General features: G+C 51.1%; 1 protein-coding gene and 2 long non-coding RNA genes across 5 annotated transcripts; 2 read left to right on the top strand and 1 right to left on the bottom strand.

Annotated features, from left to right (window-relative positions):
• Positions 1–700: 700 nt before the first annotated feature.
• Positions 701–11284, bottom strand: PLA2G12B (phospholipase A2 group XIIB). Of its 2 annotated transcripts, none has more exons than XM_083844272.1 (4): positions 10001–11284; positions 5698–5774; positions 4203–4368; positions 701–2560 (listed from the first exon to the last, which is right to left on the bottom strand). In XM_083844272.1, the coding sequence occupies exons 1-4, from the start codon at positions 10233–10235 to the stop codon at positions 2442–2444; spliced, it is 597 nt and encodes a 198-aa protein (XP_083700398.1). In that variant the 5' UTR covers positions 10236–11284; the 3' UTR covers positions 701–2441. The 2 variants fall into 2 exon arrangements, with proteins under 2 accessions (XP_083700398.1, XP_083700397.1); XM_083844271.1 differs by having other exon boundaries at positions 5686–5774; positions 10001–11276.
• LOC310902556 lies at positions 4375–9990 on the top strand. 2 transcript variants are annotated; one of them, XR_014586767.1, is made up of 3 exons: positions 4375–5411; positions 6631–8568; positions 8964–9990. It is a non-coding gene; the product is annotated as an uncharacterized lncRNA (long non-coding RNA). The 2 variants fall into 2 exon arrangements; XR_014586768.1 differs by having other exon boundaries at positions 6631–8399; positions 8476–9990.
• LOC310902557 lies at positions 10176–15826 on the top strand. Its single transcript, XR_014586769.1, has 3 exons — positions 10176–10313; positions 11344–11492; positions 13624–15826. It is a non-coding gene; the product is annotated as an uncharacterized lncRNA (long non-coding RNA).
• Positions 15827–17680: the final 1854 nt, after the last annotated feature.

Genomic DNA, 17680 nt, shown 5'->3' on the forward strand with positions numbered 1-17680 from the left:
CGGTTAGTGTCCAGGAGGAGACACCAGGTACCTGCCTTCCTAGTCCTGCCTTCATGTCCTTGGTGGAAACGTAGAGTTCAAATTTGAGGCACCACCACTGGGAGAGGGCACGCTGACCGAGCGGGCTGAACATCAGCAAGAGTTGCAAATAATCCTGCCAAAACGCAGAGTCAACAGGAAGTCACCGGGTGAGCACGGTGTCTTTGTACTGTTCAGAGCAGGGTGGAGATGAAGATGACCCAAGCTGGCCCTCAGCTGGACACCGCTGAGGAGCACGAGCAGCGTGTAGGGGAAGCGGTTACTAGCTCAGCTGCAGAAGTTTTACCGTAGTTTATGCGCTGTCTCTGCCCTATGCAGGATTATCTGGTGGTTTTCTTGAGTCACTGCCATTACTTGAAGTTTTAAAAGTTTCCTTGTAGAGCTGCTTGGGGAATTTTTCAGATCGCCACAGCTTAACTTTGTTGTGAAACGTGGTGCTTGTAGGTGCCCCGCATGCAGCAGCCTGTCGTGTTTTGAATGAATGGCAGTCTGAAGGCACAAAGACATCATGATTTATAGCAGCTGTGGCTCCAAAGCGTCAGTGTGTGGAAAGAGAGATTTCATTCAGAACCCTCAAGTTTCTCCAGTGTGTGTCATTATCCATCACCGGTTGCTTGGCCTGGCTTTAATCTGGTAGCAGGCTATTGAGATTAGACAAGATACGTTTTTAAAATTGTATTATTTAATCATAAGTGTGTGCTCCTATTTAGAACTGACAACAGGCGCAATTTCACCAACGGAAGGCAAAGGTTGGGAAGTGTCTGGAATCAGAAATGTTTCCTTCCGTCCCTCGACAAAAAAAAAATGTATTTCTTAGATGGATAATCAGTGTCCAGTCTCGTGCTCTGATAGCCACACACTGCGATGAAGCTTGGCAGCACAGTCCTCACTCTCCAGTGGCATTAGCACAGCTAGGAAAGGAGGCCATTACACCTGGTGAGTGTAAATTCAGGCCCTCCTTAATGGAAAACATCACAGTGCACCTCCTGCAATCACTTGTGGTTCCCTGTTTTCATACCGTTGGGTCTTGTTGTTGCAGTCCCTATTAGCAGTAAAGCAAAGATGACTGGCAAGAACAGAGCTGAAATAATTTATAGCTCCGTGCATCCATTTAAACACAAACTAGAAGAAAGGTAACTAAAACAGACTCTTTCCATCCTTGTTAAATTACCCTTCTGTAGCCTTAACTTTTCTGTGACAGATGGAAGAACATAACCATAAATATGTTTGCAGAAGACACTGCAGTATTTATGTGGCACGGCACGCACACCCGATAGCAACTTCCTTTCAACAAGAAACACAGATGAAAGCTGTCTGCAAATGTTGCATGTAGATGAAATTCCATATACCACTTTAAATTCTAATTTTACACGCAATAAAAGCTCCCGATAGCAGATGGAAGTATTAACCACGTTTTAAAAAGGGTGCTGTCTGAAACTGCCGATCGCTCTTCAGCTGGCAGTGTCTCTGCCCCACCGAGGTAGCAATAAGCCCTGCCATCTGACAGATAAGCCTCCAGGATTTTAAAAAGCTCATCCAAGACAACTGTGAGCCTCCTGTTGCCTCTGTGCAGAAGATGGAGGTGGATACCCAGCCATTTTGTGTGAAAAAGGGATCTGAAGGGAATAGCTTTGTTAAATGATATGGGAAGAAATTAATTAAACAGATGCAGTCTGGGTGACATAGACAAAGAAAAGCAGCTTCCTCTCTTGAGACGGGGAGAGTGCTGTAGGTGTGTAAGAGACACCGAGTATTACTGCAAACAAAACGTGTCGGTGTCACAAACACAGCGAGTCCTTCTCATTCTTACCAAATCCCTGAATATTTTAAATTGTTTTAGGATCCACCAAGTATTTAAATAAGCAGGGTTGTCAGGGCGTGTAACGATAGAATGGAGAATGTCAGGGATGGATGTGAGCAACATACTGAGAGCAAATTACCCCTCTCCTTCAGTCACCAGAAGTGGGAAAACATGAATAGTGTGGCCACAGACTGGGACTTTGCGGGGCTGCAGAAGCCTCATGCTTCGCACTGCAATTCAGAAAGGTAAGGGGCAGGGGATGCTAATACAATCGTGTCTAAGGCAAACAAGTGATCCCCTTGTTTACAACCATCGCTGCATCCTGCTTGCCTTTCCTGATCAGTCTGTGGAGAAAATAGGCATCAGGTCATTCAGGCTGATGGAAAGGGACAGGGCTGTTGACCTGCAGCTGCGCTGGACAGCAGGCATCGCTGCCCCGTTTCCACAGGCTGCCTCCTCCGTGACAGCCTCCTGCCCAAAAGCTGCAGCCGATGCGTGTTGCTCGGCCCAGGTCCCCCTGGCCCGAGGGCTGATAGAAGGTGCTGTGTGGAGAGGGGACGCTTGGCAGCAGGCTGGTGGAGGCCAGGGGATCTGCTCTTCCTCACAGTTCATCTCGTTCTTCCTCACTGCAAATGCAGGCGCTCCTTTGGCTGTTCATGAAGGGCCGGCAGCCCAGGGTCCAGACAGCGTTAAACACCGTGTCTGCGACGGATTCACAAGCTATGGAGAAAGAAAAGATCAGGCATGTGAGTAACAGGCACCCTGGGATGTCCGAGGGCTGGCGGGAGTACTTACAGTTGGAAACGTGGGCATGTTCTCTCTGGGTAATGTGTTTTTATAAATCCAGAAGGTGCCTTCTGCTGAACTGGGGCTTCTTCTCTGGGGCCTGGGGTGGCACTGACTTCCCTCCCTGCCAGGCTCCTTTCCTGCCTCTCTCAGCCTTTTCTCGCTGGTGGAGCATGTGGAGCACTACAAACAGCACCATGTACCAAGCACATTTCCCAGAAGACCTCCACAGCACGGTCTTTCCCAGCTCCCTCTCCTCACAGCTGTTCATAGCTACTACTGGCCAATCTTTTCTGTTTTTTTTTTTCCAGAGTTACAATGCCAGCATGAAGCATCCTGCTGTGGTTGCACCAGCATGCCTGTCTGCTAGCCCCTTCCTTTCCCCCAAAACAGCCCTGAAGCTGCATATCAGTAGTTCGGGAGACTGCTCATTTGGCAGGTGCTACAAAGATTGCGGCGAGTCAGTGGGGAAATCGAGTTTGGGGTTTACTGACGCAGCTGGAAGTGGGCTAGGGATGTCTGTATCCACACAAAGGGAGGGCAACCGCTCTGCCCCACCTGCTTGCTTTGGCCTCTGGTGCCTTGGTGGAAAGGACCCCCGTAAGAGTGGGGTGGCAGTGGAGGAGACTCGCAGGAGGCAAGAGGAGATAGAGCAATGGGAGGAGAGGACAGCTCAGAGGTTCTCACTAACAGCCCTTGTGCCTCCTCTGGCCACCAGGATGTGTGCTGGAGGCATCTGCTCCTGCTTGGCTGCAGGTAAAGGTGGCTCGGGTCAGCCAGGGCCTGAGCTCTGCTCCCCCTTAACTCCCCAGGGCCTGCCTGTTGGCTCCACTGCTGCAGGCTGAAAGGGAAGAGGGCTGACCTGAAAAACTGGCAGAGGAAACCAAAGAGATAGGAAGAGGTTGGCTGCAAGAGGACCCCTAGATAAGAGTGACCATGAAAATTTGGCTGTGCTTGGCCTGTGGCACTTGTCTCAGTCCACAACTCTTTCTCTTGCTGGCCTGCACGCTCTAAAAACATTTATCTGTGACCGGGTACAAAGCCACCCACGCTAGTACCGGGGTCACACAGACTTCAGCGGTTGTTCTAGTCAGGCTGCACCTCTGGAAAGAAAATGCAGCTCAGCTTCACCTAACGACAGACCTTATGAGCCAAGAGGGGCTGTTCTCAAGGGCTCTGCCTGTTTTTAAGCCCAAAGCTCCTGCAAACATCTTAAACCATCTCAGTGCCACCTTCCTTAGGCACGTCTTACCCTGGCAGCACACAGCAGGCACTGTTCGCTGCCTGTCCCACATTACTGCCACGCAGCCCTCTGCAGGAGGCAGAGGCCAGCCTTACAGAGGACGGGCGTAAAAATAATTTTAGTTGTCTAGTCTTGGGGCAGGAGTATGTGTGGGCAGATCCCAGGCCCCGTGTTGTCTCTCAGCTCTGCCCCCTCTGTCATGCTGCGGGACAGATGCACTGCTCCCTACTGCAGGTTTTGGTTTGGTTTGGCAAGGAGATGGCTCCCTGCACGCACCCCCCCCTCCCTGCCACCGCTTGTTCCCCCGCGGGGACGCAAGCTGGGGAAGCCTACCTTCCACCTTGGAGACGAACCCCAGGCTGCGCTTGAGGTCGGAGCAGATGGAGTGGAGGCACCAGCGGAACTTGGCATCGCAGCGGTACTTGTTGGCCCCGCAGGTGTCGTAACAAACGTCCAGCTGGTTGCAGCACTTGGTCATGGCAGGGATGCCCAAATCTAGCTGGGGAAGGAAAGGAAAGGAGCGTGCCTTGCACTCAAACAGCTGCAACTGGGCGAGATTTTACAGGGCCCCGCTGGCTCCTTTGCCCAAACCAGAGGTATGGCAAAGCCCCTTTTCCTCCTTTTCCCACAGCCTGCTCCTTGGCCTAATAAATCTGATATAAGTGTTATTAATGCCTCTTTTCTTACAGATGTGCTTGTGAGACCAAGGATAAATACAGCATGGATCGGGGAGGTTCTGCTCCCTTGGAGGTAAGCCGCAAGCTTAGCTAATAACCATGGGGGTGATGGAGCAGGGCCTGACTCCTAGAGAGGCTGGACTCGTTAGCTCGTTATGAATTCTTCCCCTGATCGGCCTTCCTCATGTAATATTTAGGGGATGTGTTTTTTCTCCATTGCGCTCAGCACTCACGACCGCCCGCAGAAGGAGGCAGTACCACAGAAATGCCCACAAGGTTTGCAATGAAATGTGGTTTAAGGAACTAATCTAACAAGAAAAATGGGCTGTAAAGGGAGGTGTTTTCAGGGCAGGATTCGGCCTAATTGCTGCAGGCTTCATGGGCAGCAGTAATGCACCTGCTGAATAGTAATTTCTCCTCTTAGAGCCTCTCGGGAGAGCTTTTCCTGGTGATTCCAATATGATTTCATTAATTGCCTTTAAAACGGCGAGAGGGTGCAGCATTAAAGCCCGCAGGTTTATTCCAGTACCCAGTAGAGGCAAAAAGCATGGGAGGGAGCGGTGTGGATAACGCATCCAGATATTGCTGTTTGTGCATTATGCTAATACATAATTAGCATAATCACTGAGCTGCCTAGCATCAAATGTGTCTCACAAGGGCACAGGTCGATAAAAACACGTTTCCCCACACCAATGCTCTGCTTGGACATCCCTTTTCTTCTTCTAGCACTCTGCTCAGGAAACCTGCGGTGCCTACCGAGACAGCCAGAGCAACAGGCCAGTCTGTCATGGACAGAGCTCCTGTCTACGTGATCCCCGTTCTGCTGCCACCAGCCTCTGAGGTCTTCCTGCTTCCCTGAGTGACAGTGAGCTCGGCTGTGCTCAGACTGACGCGTTCGCCTTGCCTGCCGTCGGCAGCCAGCCGTGTCTTTTGGCAGTCCCAGGAGGGCAGCGTGTCCCCTAGCGCAGCACAAGCGATACTCCCTCCCTTTTGCAGAGCTCTGCCCTCAGCCGTGAGGAGAAGCCATTGCACAGCCAGCATCTAGCACAGCTGAGCATTTTCCCTCCCCCGAATTATTAGCTGCTTACTGTGATTAGAGAATTGCATTATTTCGGGATGGTGGGTGTGGCAGTACATACACTTTGGGGTACCTTGAGCCCCAGAAAATAGGAGCTGCAGCCGTTCGGTTCTTGGGGCTTGTAGTGAGGTCGCGGCATTGGAGCCTTCCCTGAGAAAGAAAGGAAAAGCGTTAGGAAAGCTGATCTTCCCAAGAGTTGTACCAAAAAACACGGAGAGTCAGGCAGCTCCCCTCTGCTCTGCATCCCCAGATGTTTTGTTCTTCTCCAGGAGGTGCAAAGAGCGAAGGACGGGTGCCACTGACACACTCTGCAGTTTCATCCCTTTATATCCGCCCTCCCTTAGTATGCTTCTTAATAGCCATAGAGAAGCAAGAAGTTCCTCCCTGAATAATTATTTACTCGATGCTGAAAGAGTGGAGAGAGGGAGCGTGACGGGACTGCCCTGTTTCCAGTGCAGACCAGCCCTCGTGGGGTTGGGTTTCTCTCTGCTGTCCCTTGGTGCGTGTTCAGTGCTTGTTGTGTTTCTGCCCCAGCAGGGTTTATGCAAGGGAGATCTCAAATGCAGGATGCGGTGTTAAAACAAGACCTTTGAACCCTGCTTTGGGAAAACTTTGTAAGCTGTGTGAATGCTCCAACTAAAGCATGTTTGAGTTAAGACTTCTGTAAGTCCATCACCTGTGTCTTGAAGTTCCAGCTTCCTTGATCCCTGTTAGAGAGTGTGTATAGATATAGAGTAGATGTAATTTAGCCTTTCAGGATTGGATCCTTTTAAACTCCGTTTTCTCTTTTTCTTCTTGTCGGCACCGATAGCTGTGTAAGACACTTTTCCCCTTTTTTTCTGACAAGGTACCTAGATTACCAGTGGTTAATATAGCCATAAATCTACTAAATCTAGTATGGTTTTGGGAAGACCTCACAGCAAAATGCCTCAAAAGGTCACGTGCAGGAATGTTCCCAGCACCTTCTAAATTACAAATTGCTAGCGCAGTTTTGTTTAAACAACAGGCTTGCAACAAATAACGGACCAAAATACCATCCAGCTGTGAGATGCCAATAGGCAGTTTTCTCCAACCCTACAGAACTGCAGTGTGCTTCAGGGATTCAGCTGTCCACAAGCCAAGACAAAGCTCTCCAGTTGACATTCCCAGCAGGTAGTGGCATTTGTGTGGGAAGGTATTTCTCAGTACGGCAGCTACTCTCGTTTCCACCCTTTTGTCCATTTGAATAGGTCAGATCTGCTTCCTGCTCCAGATGCACTTTTCTAGCAGAAAGCATTGTTATTTGAGCAGGTGGAGCCGAGTTAACAATAGACAGAGAGCACAGGTCAGCTGGTCACGGCACACCACCATTATAGGATTAGCTTTGCACCAAAACACAAGTCCATTGAGGTACACAGACACAAGGTAACACCTGAGTTCAGGACACGTTGCATATTACGCTATTTTGGTGGCTATGCTGTAGAGAGAAGGGATTGTGTCTATAGATGGGCTGAATCTTACAGCCAACGGCTCCCAAGCAACACAGTGAGAGGAGGGCAGCACCCAGGTCTGGCTACAGCCTGGTTCCTTTTCTGGAAGGAGCCAAGAATTGGGACTCAGAGTCAAATGTTCTTGAGCTGAAGAAGGAAGCAGCGGCAGGTTCAAAATCTAAGGTAGATTTTGCAGGATGGGATCAAATTTTAATGACTTGCTTGTACTATTGATGATAAGTTGTGTTCCTGCAGCCTGTTGCCAATTACGGGATAAGGTGGCAATTCCGAGTAGGAGTGAGGCTGCTTTGGTATGTGGGGATAACTGTGTTTCTAGAGAAAACCTTCAACAAGCTGAAGTTCCAGCTATTAAAATGTTTTACAAAGGTGACCAGAAAAAATAAATCTTGTGAGAACTGTGAAATCAACAGAACTGCCCTCAAGATGAGCCTTTGTAGGAAACCCGCCCCCTCCTCTTTGAAAAACAAAGTTTAATCATTTGCAAAGTGATCAGCTAGATCAAGCCTGAGACACCACAGTTAACTTCTCTCCCACATCTTGTCTGTAGCTGAGAGGAAAACAAAAACAAAGGCAAGGCACTAGCGATGGGGCTCCTCATTCTACATGAGCGTTTACTCAGCGCCTGTTATTATTTATTGCTTGCCCATCCCACAGGCAGGTCTGTGGTGGGGAAGGGGCTCGGTGGGTCACGCTGGTGGTTTTGCTGCCTGTGTTTCACCAGGCACCTCTCGTGGTCTGCCTGGGGGGTGATGCTGATGTACAGAAGCATGGCCCTGCTGAGAAAGCCTGCTCTCTGGAAGATGTATTTCAGGGCACTGCCTCATTGGCGTTGCCTTAAAGGAGAACCAAAGTTGTGTTTCTAATGGGAAGCAAGTTTCCCTGATGCATTTTAATATCCCCAAGCTGTTGTGGCTGTGCCAAGAGGCTGGAAAACAGCCTGCTGGCTAGAGGAGATTTGTGGCCCATGCAGGAGGTCTGAGACACTGCAGTACTGGGGTAAGGTGAAGGGAAGAGATTTCCAGGTGAACAGATGGTCCTGGGGTCCCTTGCTGCGGTGGGGGGACCAAGTTATTTCTCTGCTTTGGGCAGACACTGTCCTTCCTCACCACGGCCACTGAGTGCTGTGGTGGAGGGCCTTGGAAGGTGTGCCTCAGGACCACTCGCTGTGCAGAACATCAACGTCCTGCCTGGCCAGACGGCTGAGAGAAGCTGTCAAGGGATTTACTCCCACTTGAGGCTGTTGTTCCCCCTGAGATGCCCAGAGAGCTTTTATAAAGAGGAGGAGGTATTTTCCTGCAAATACTTGGGTAACCGTAATGTTCTGAGTTAAGGGAGCAATCCGTCACCTTGTTTGTTCTCAGACCTCACCAGGTGCTGATAAATCGGGAGGAGAGGCTGGCAGCCAGACCAGCCAAGTGTTTGTGCTCAGCTGAAGATGGATGTGGCAATTACAGGTGAGTCCTGACCTTTATCGTGGCAAAATAAGGTATTATCAGTATCTCTTGTCTGAAGTGGGAGAGTGGAATGCACCAATTTTGTTTCTTGGCTGGGAAAAAAGCAATCAAGCCCTGATTCAGCAGCAAGACAATAAAGATGGTTGGCATTCGTTCTTCTGGGCACAGGCATCTGGTCTCGTTGGTTGGGAATTGTCCCTGCATCCCCTCTGCTTGCAGTTTGCGGTGTCTGTGCTAGCGACCAGCACAGACAAATGGTCCTGGGAGGGTACAGCAAGGCCCTGGGAGGCATGCGGGTAGCATTTTAAATTTCCTCCTTCAGCCAGTGATTAATGAGCTGTTCAGCAGAGGACAAGAACAGGGCTAAAGAAGTGTGTGTTTGTTTTCCTTTCTAGGTGAAGATTTCTCTGATAAGAAGCAGGATGCTCCTGGGGAATGGGCAGGTGTTTGCACTGCTCTGTGGAGGTGCATGGAGAGCAGAGGACTAGGGCAGGGAGAGACCTGGCCTGAGAGCGGTAAGTTCTCCAGGACTTGACAGTGGTAAGCCAAAATGAGCTTCCTTCCCAAAATGAGCTCTGAGTATCATCAGCCTTCCCTAATTTTGCCTCAGGCACTCTGTAGCATCTGTGTTTCTCCCGGTGCCCTCCCTGTGGGATGATCCAAACCCTTCCTTTTTGGTAAATCTCTCAAAGTCCAAGGTGAGCAGTGGCTGCCTCATTCCGCCTTGAGTACTAAAGGTTCCTCCGTGGTGACAGTGGGGCTCGTTTACCTTCCTGTTATCTCCCCTCCTCCAACCCCTGCTATTAGCCAACTCGCGGCTGCTGAATAACCACGCTCCGAAGGTTGCCGAGATTACGGCCGCAGCCAACACGAACAGCCCCTTCTGAGTCAGGCCTGCACCAGCAGCTCATCCTCCCCGCCAGGGCCTCGTAACTGGGTGGCTGGGTCACCCCCACACGCTGGCTGTAAGACCCGCGTCCTCTCCTCTTGTCCCATTGCACCCAGCACAGACCAGTCGCTGCTTAGGGGGAAGGATGAGGGCTGGGTTTCTGGTGCTGGCACCAGCAGAGAAGTCGTGGCTCTCTGCGGTGGCCTTCCCGTGCCGCCCAGGGTTGGGTCATGGGTGGCCTCGGGAAGGAGAGCTGCGAGTTTCCACAGAGGAGGGAAGGAGGGGAAGACAGGGTGGGGAGAGAGGAGCCAGGAAGAGCTAGGTGGGGACGTGGTGACCAGCAGCACCACTCTGAGGGCCTCCTTAGCACCAGATTAGGAAAGTAACAGAGCATATACATTGCTGGGACAGTGCTAAATGCCTTGCCCTTCTACCATCCCCAAGGGTGCTAACGGACAGTGCCTGTCCTAGCAAAGCAGCCAGCAGCCCCAGGCACAGAGCGTTCTGCCCCATGTCCCCAGCGTGGGGCCGCCCTTCACTTACCGTATCGACATCTGTACTGACAAACGCCATTTTTCCCCCCAAGCAGTTCCAAGAAGGAGTCAAAGTAGCTGTTAACTGTTTCAAAGCTGTCCCGGATGGCCCCGATGCCCCATTCTGGAAAGTATGACTCCGTGGAGGAGGTCTGCTGGGCGGCGTTCTCCTGCGTCGTGTCCTCGGTGCCGTGCCCCAAGCCCAGGGTCAGGCACAGAACCGCTGCCTCAAAAAGCAGCCGCATCCTGCAGCCCGGATCCAGGCCCCGGAGCCTTCGTGCGGGCCGGGAGGAGCGGGGCGAGCTGTGCTGCGTCAGAGGCAGGTGAGCGCCCCTCTGCACTGGACTTTAAACACTGCGGGGGGAGCCAGGATGAGGTCACGGCAATCAGGGTGCAAAGTGCGCGGTGGAGATTTGGACCGGGTCTGTCTCACGGAGAAACGCCGGGGTTTGCGTTTGCACAATCCCGCTGGAACCGGCTCGGCCCCTGCAGCACCGGGGCTTGGGCTGCTGTCGGAAGGTCCCGGAACAGAGCCGCTGGGCGCTGAGCGGGAGCCACTTGCCCAGGGTGTGCGGCACAAGCACCCTGCCCAGCGAGGCAGCCAGCGGGCTGCCCTGCTCCCGGCCCTGCTGGGTGGGAGGTGGAGAGTTTCTCTTCCTCCACAACTCCCCCTGCCCGGGCAATGGATCAGAGCACCGTATCCTGCTGCGATGGGCCTCCTGGGGGTGGTGCAGCAGCTAGCAGTAATTCGGGTTTAGGGCTGGATTCAGGGCAACCCCTTGGTGTTTCCCTCCTGTTATGGGATCAATGATGCAGATATGTGTTTGCCGTTAGCGGGACTCCCGAAGGCTGACGTTAGGCAGCTGGTTGTTGCAGCTGCTTTTGTGTAGTGCTGATGCTGCTGAGTTCAACTTGTAGCCTAGGTGGCTCGCAGCACAAAGGGCTGGCACCAAAACCCAAGTCAGGTAACGGGTTCAGGGGGTGGCAGCAGGCCCTGGCTCGTGGGGCCTGCATGGCCTGCGGGGGTTTCAAAACGTTACTTATTAAAAGAAAACAGCCAAACAGACCAACAACAAAAGACAACGCAAACCACTGATAAAGACTCGGGAAGAGAAACAGCACAGGAAGGTTCCGGCTTCACTCGGGAAGCTTTTCAGATGTGTCCCAGCACAGTGCTGCCTCCAGAAACAGCCGCTCCGCAGCTGCCCCTTCGCTGTGGCCTCCGAGGGCAGCCCCAGCGGTCATGTCTGCTGGAGCACGGGGCGCTGACCAGAGGCAAGGGGAGCCCGCCTGCGGGTCTCTCAAATACGTGGCACGTGTAAGTGCAAGTTCTGACATTTTGCTGTTTTGCAGGAGACTTGGCCCCGCAGCATTGGCACTTCTGACACGCCAGAGCCCCGCAGCCCCTGACTGCCTGCGCCTTCTGCATGCTGCCCCCGTCGGGTTCTCCAGGCATGGGATAAGGAGCAGGGACCGCAGCCCAGCCTTGGCTTCTCAGAGAGGTGAGCGGAGCAGGCGGGCTGGGCAGTCCCCTCCCGTGAAATAGCGTGGGGCTGGAGCCAGCTGCTGCCTTCTTGGGTCTGTTCTGGTGCCCCCCACCGCCTGCTCAGTGCCCCTCAGGGGCTCTGAGGGACCCGCATTGCTACTAAATGGTCCATTCCCTGGGAATGGTCCGGTCTGTTGGCTGCACAGTGCCGCTGGAATTGCTGTCAGGAAGCCCCAGGAGAGGGAAGAGCAAGTTCCACAGCCCCACGCAGCGTCGCGCACTGAGCGGAAGCCAGTTGTGTCCCCGCCGGCTCCATCGCTGCCCTGCGTGACGTGCTGGTTTGCAGCCTCAGTGCTCCCCGCCCCCAGGAACAGGCTGGCAGAAATTAACGTTAAAAGAGCAAAACAGCTGTTCAGAAATAACTTGGAAACACTGAGCAGAGCCCCTGGGTGGCTGTGCCTGGTGCCGTGCTTTTTAGCAGAGCCTTTTAGTTGCCCTGGTGGCAACTCCAGAACGTGGCTTTCTTTGTCACCCCTTACTCCCTGGTGGCTGATCCATGTGCCACCGAACATGGACAAGCGAGGGAAAAATGCTGGCAGCACTGCAGGGGGTGCAAAACACAGCGCCTGGTGCGTGAGCTGTGCGTGCTGTGCCCCATAGGACGCCTCTGGGCAGAGAGCACAGAGCCAGGGCCATTTGCAAAATCAATCAGGATTTGTTAGGAAAGCTGCGCGGGGCAGGGGGAGCAGCTGGCAATGCGTGGAGCCTGGGAAGAGAGGAGTCAGGAACTTTCCTGCTGGTTTGTCACTTGTCCCGAAGTAAAAGTTTGCGAACAAAATAGCGGTCTTGAAACTGCTTTCCCAAAACGTGGCAGCTGCTTTGTCCTGCCCCGGGGTTGAGCCACCCTTTTTCCTTCTCCTGCTTCCTTCCAGCCCTCTCCCCACCAGTCTGCCGAGATGTTTGCAACCCAGCTGCAAACAGCTCGTTGCACCCAAACTTCAGGATCTAAAGACCAGGAAAAAATGTGGAATTGAGTAACACTAACAAACCCTACACAACACCTCCCCCTGCCCCGAGCCATCGCAGGGAGTCGCTGCCCAGGCCCAGCAGCTGCAGCAGGGAGGGCTTCTTACAGCCATCAGCCTGTACCTGCGGGTCCTCTGACCTGGCTGTGGGCCACTGCCCGCTCCCTCTGCCAGCTGTTCTCCCTGAAGGTGAGAGGGGGGGATGTTTGCGTGATGGTGAACCCTGACAGCCAGGATCTGAACCTTGTCTTGACCTCAGGATAGCAGCTCCCAGCTCCACGCATTCATTCCTGACTCTGTCATGCCTAAATATAGAGCAGCCCTCGGGCCGCGGTGAGTCACTGCCTCCTAATGACACTCTCAGACTGTTGGCAGCCTGCTCCTGCCGAACCCAACAGAGGCAGAGCTGAGGAGGGACGTGCGGGGCAGACACCCGCCCTGCAGCAGCCCCCTTCTTGGGAGTTTGCCAGGGCCTTTCCCTTTGTGTTCTGCTGGGGGTGAGGGAGGACAGAGGGGCTGCATTCTTTCTGGATGAATTGCTGATGTTTCAGGAGGGAATGTGCAGCTTGTGGTTGAATTTCATGCATAATCCATGGTTGGTTCAAAGCCTGATGTGGGAGCCAGATGAGTTGCTGAATATCGGAAAAAGAAATGCAGCTCGGTGGTGAATGCCCAAGTCCCGCCGAGAGGCAGGTCAGAGCCCAGGGGCTGGAGGAGGCTCCCGCAGGCCGGTGGCCTGGTCCAGTCTCTGCAGGAGGCCCCACACAGATCCCTCAGCCCTGTGCTGCCGTGCCCTCGCCGCAGGCACCGATAGCCACCGACCCTTTCCTTTCTCTTCATCTTGTCCTGCCCTGCAGCTACTTGCAGGCCCTCTCCCCGCTTCCTGTTGCTGTCCGGCCTCGTTTGCTGTAATTATCGCAGTTCTTACCCGGTGGGGTCGTCACAGAGCACCAGCATTGGTCGGGGGTGCAGGGCTGACCCACAGCCCCAGCCTGGTTCCATGGGAGGGGGGGGCAAAGGAGGCCCAGGGCCCCAGATCCCAGGCAGGTGCCTCAGGACAGGCAGGGCAGCCATTCCACAGGCTTCCGACCTTGCTGTGATTTATTTATTTTTTTTTTGCAGGTTCCCGATGACCACAAGTTGTGTATGGGCTCCGCTGTTTAGAAGGAGTGAGGCACAGGAGCAGCCGTAGTGTATGAACTGCTGCAGAAGTCTTGGTCATGGAAGAAGTCAGCCCGCACATCACATCGCACAGGTAAGTGCTCTGTCTCCTAGCACACTGTGTCACAGGACAGCCTGAGCCGCCTTCCCCACAACTCTTCAGTTAACTGCCTGTTTGACCCCTTGGCTCAGGAAACACAAGCATTTATCCTCTCAAAAAACGGGTCTTCTAGCAGCCGACCCTTTGCCATGCTAGTTCTGAGCACTGAGCCAGAAGCGCACGCTGCTCCATCCCTGTGAAACCCCGCAGCAGCTACTTCCATAAACTGAGAGCACGGTGCTGAGCCGCACCCCTCCCGCAGAGCAGGCCAGCTCCTTTCCTTCAGTTTTTGTGTTCAGCATGCTTCTAGCCCAGCCTATCTGCCATCCTCTTGTGCAGTCCATCAGCACTGTGTGTTTCCAGCTGAGACAGAAAGTTTGGGCCCGAGAATGTGTTTTACAGTAATCTGTGACAGGAACATCTTCCTCACCTGCCCGCTTAATTATGAAGTGAAACAAGTGAGCTGTTTCCAGGACACACATATGGTGTGACCTGTACGATCAGCTTTACAACAGCCATGTATGACGAGAGTGTGATGTGGAGGATTTTTCACTGCTAATGGCAGTGGCTTTTATTTCAAGCCCATTTTTTTTTACATTAAAATTTTTATTACAAAAACTGTAACAGTAAGGCAGTTTCTCAATTGTCAGTCACTGTGAGCCAAACAATTTTCAATCACCTTTAATACAAAACTAGATTCACACAGGAGCCATGCTCTTGATCCAAAAGCCCTTTGAGAAATGAGGGGATAAGGCAGAGAGGAACACCACCTGTGTCATCACTTACACGTTCGGTATGAGGTGTACGAACACTATTGCAGTGGAGAAAGATGACATACGGATTGTCTGCAGGTCAAAAAAATAAGCTTGCCCTTTCTCTTCTGATAATCTGGAACATTTCAGTCTGATGTGCCTCAGCAGAATTGAAGTTGAGTTTTGGGGGATTTTCCTTTTAAACCAAGTGAAATTTTCCACCGCCAAAGACAAATTATTTTTCTTTCCTGAAGAACTGCAAGTCATTGAGTAGTTCACAGATTTAAAAAGTCATGCTCTAAAACTTCTTTACTCCCCAAGCGATGCCTCTTAGGAGACCATTCTTAAAACGCTTGTCAACGCTGGAGAGGCATGATGGTAGGTGAGGGAGGGAACTGTTTAGCAAACTGCCCTAGGCATTCCACAAGTTCTTTCGGGCTTGTTGTTCATCTTTTGGTGTTGCTTGAACAGAGAGGAAAAAAAAAAAATTTTGCTTGATATAATGAAATTAGGGTTTCTCATCACTTCAACCCTGCCTTTTTCCATCCAACATGTAAGAGCCCCATGTGTTTTTTTTTTCCAATGTGGCAGTACCTGAAGTAGTCACTGGCAGCTTTTATTCAGTAATTCTCTTTTACCTCACATCAATTCTAGAATTGTTAGCTGTTAATTATTTTTGTGTGTCAAGTAATGTGGCTCACTTGAGAGAAAAGCAGCTGTCTGTAATAGCAAAACCAGATGCTGTTTTCCAAACATGCTCACGGTGGTAATACACGGATTTCTTTTTGTGCTTGTTAGCTATCCAGGGCTGGCTCATCTAGAAGCGCTTATAGATGCCCCAGAGCCAGCAGGAGGAACTTACTTAAACGCCCCCAACTAAGGCTCCTAACTCCATGTTGCCCATTGCGCTCTTTTACGTGCAGGGAAGTGGCAGGACTCACTGCATCCATGGTGACCTTTTTTGGAGCTTAAGAAAGCCAACAAGATGGGAAAGAGAAAACCATGGCCAGGAACAGAGATGACTGCACTGACACCACGTAAAAAAGGAGAAAACTTGGGTAAGTATGGTCTGTGTTGTTTGTTTGTTTTTAATTCTTACACCTTTGTGATCAAAAATATGCTCTGATTTCTTTGACTAATCTGTATCAGAGATTGCGCTAATAGTACCAGCAATTCTGACTGACTGAGCAGTATAAAGGGTGGAGGAACTGTTTCTAATTAGTCTTTTCATTAAATGCTGGCTGGGCTTTGTTTTTTGCATCTTTGAAAAACACAAGCAAAAAGCAAGAATGTGTAGGGCTACGGATAAACAGTTATGTAGGTCCCACTGCTAACTGGCTCAGTAGAAATTTAACACATTTTTCCAGCAAAGGTTTTAAAGTGTCTTCTGAAAGTATGTAGTTTCTCAAACTATAGTACCGTAACTGCATTCTCACTATTCCAGAGGTATTTTCTAACGTATTAGCAGTTGGTTTCTTCTACATTTTGGCTCAATTTTCAAGATTTTATTGAGGCAGAAAACCCAATTAACTAAAATGGGAATTTTTTCCTTGGTAAAGACCAAGGAAAAAGAAAAGACAAGACCCCCTAAATCAGTAAAACCATCATCATCCAGAATATTAGACTGTTTAGGCAGTGTCTGGTGCAGCTCACTTTGATTCTTGTCCTCATGCTAGTGGAATATCGAGACATTTTGCTTAAAATCCTGCTGTTGAAGAGAAATGGCTTAGGGAAGTGAACCTCCTGCAGCCTCTCCCCACCCTGCTTAGGTTTGTCTGTGCTGGGGTCAGCAGGGATGGCAGTTATTCCTCCTGCAGGAACCTGAAGAACAGAACAAAAATTCAACAGCTGCAGCAGCCACAGTCTCATCTCCCTCAGAGGTTTCAACGTCATCTCAGCGTAAGGAGGCCTCACCGCAAACTCAGGACCTGAGAGCCCCTGACGGTAAGTGAGCTCCTCCAGCGTGGGCACTGCTGACCTGGGGACTGCGTGGGTGGTGTGCGTCACAACAGCCCCAGCCTGGCTCAGGGAAGGGAAGCAGTGAAGCAAGCAGCACCAGGGCCTCTGCAGAGGCCCTTTCCCAGCCACAGCTGAGGAGGGGGAGGCAGCACAGGGGGCATCACTGCAGTGGAGGCAGTCCCCGCCAGGTGAGCAACACCAGCCATCGAGAGAGGGAACCTCCTCTGGTATCTAAAGGTATGGCACTGCTGCCAGCTGTATTCAGCATCCACGGCAATGAAAATATTTGCAAAAAAAAAAAAAAAGGCATCTAAAAAAGATTTAGGATTATAAATAGGCCAACGATTTCTCACAAAAACTCAAGAACTGGGAGGACAAGGGTGGAGAGTGTTCTGTGATAACTGTGTGTTACCTCATCACCTGAAGTCTCATAACCAATTTGAAATTCCAGTGTCCTAAGGCACAATTACTTTGATTGATTAATGAAGATGGAAACGTTCCCATCCCCACCGCCCAAGGAACAGATGTAAGCGGTTACTACTAAGAATAAAAGCAGCATTTGTTTCTTTTTATGTGGACAAACAATAAAGAAAGGAAATAGAGAGGAGACGGGCCATAATCTCAGTTGTCAGGCTGCTCTGATGCAGGCATGTTTGACATTACACTGCTAAAGCATCTCATCTAAGCATACGCAACTGCTGGCTCACATTTTCAAGGTTAAGAGCCAAATTCACCATAAAGTCCAAGAAGGAAGACAGTTAAAAAAATTTGGGCTTTTGTGGAAGTGGAAAAAAACAGGCTAAAGTAGACTATGATATAACTGTTCCCCAGAGAAACACAAACCATGCCCACGGTTTTCAACAGTAGTGGTCATGTACTCTAGAAAAGCAAGGAGTCAGATGTCTGGAAGTTGAGGAATACGAACTGGTTTAATTCAGCCTTCCTTAGAAAGGAGCCCTCCCCTTGACTCTTCCAGGCAGCGTTCATCCCGCCATCAGCAGACTGACAGTTGCGAGGACTCTAAATCGAATGATCACGGGCTTTCCGCGCTGATCCAGAGGGGTGTGGTGAAGGAACACCACACATAACACACTGTCGGTTGTGGCCCTGAATCTGTATTTTGTCCTTATTTTCCTTTCTGTAACACTCATGGGCCTTAAAAATCAATATAATCCATTTGTAAAACTTTAAGGGGGTATTTTAGAAG

The sequence above is a fragment of the Anser anser genome (assembly GCF_964211835.1).
Source record: "Anser anser genome assembly, chromosome: 7".
NCBI lineage: Eukaryota > Metazoa > Chordata > Aves > Anseriformes > Anatidae > Anser > Anser anser.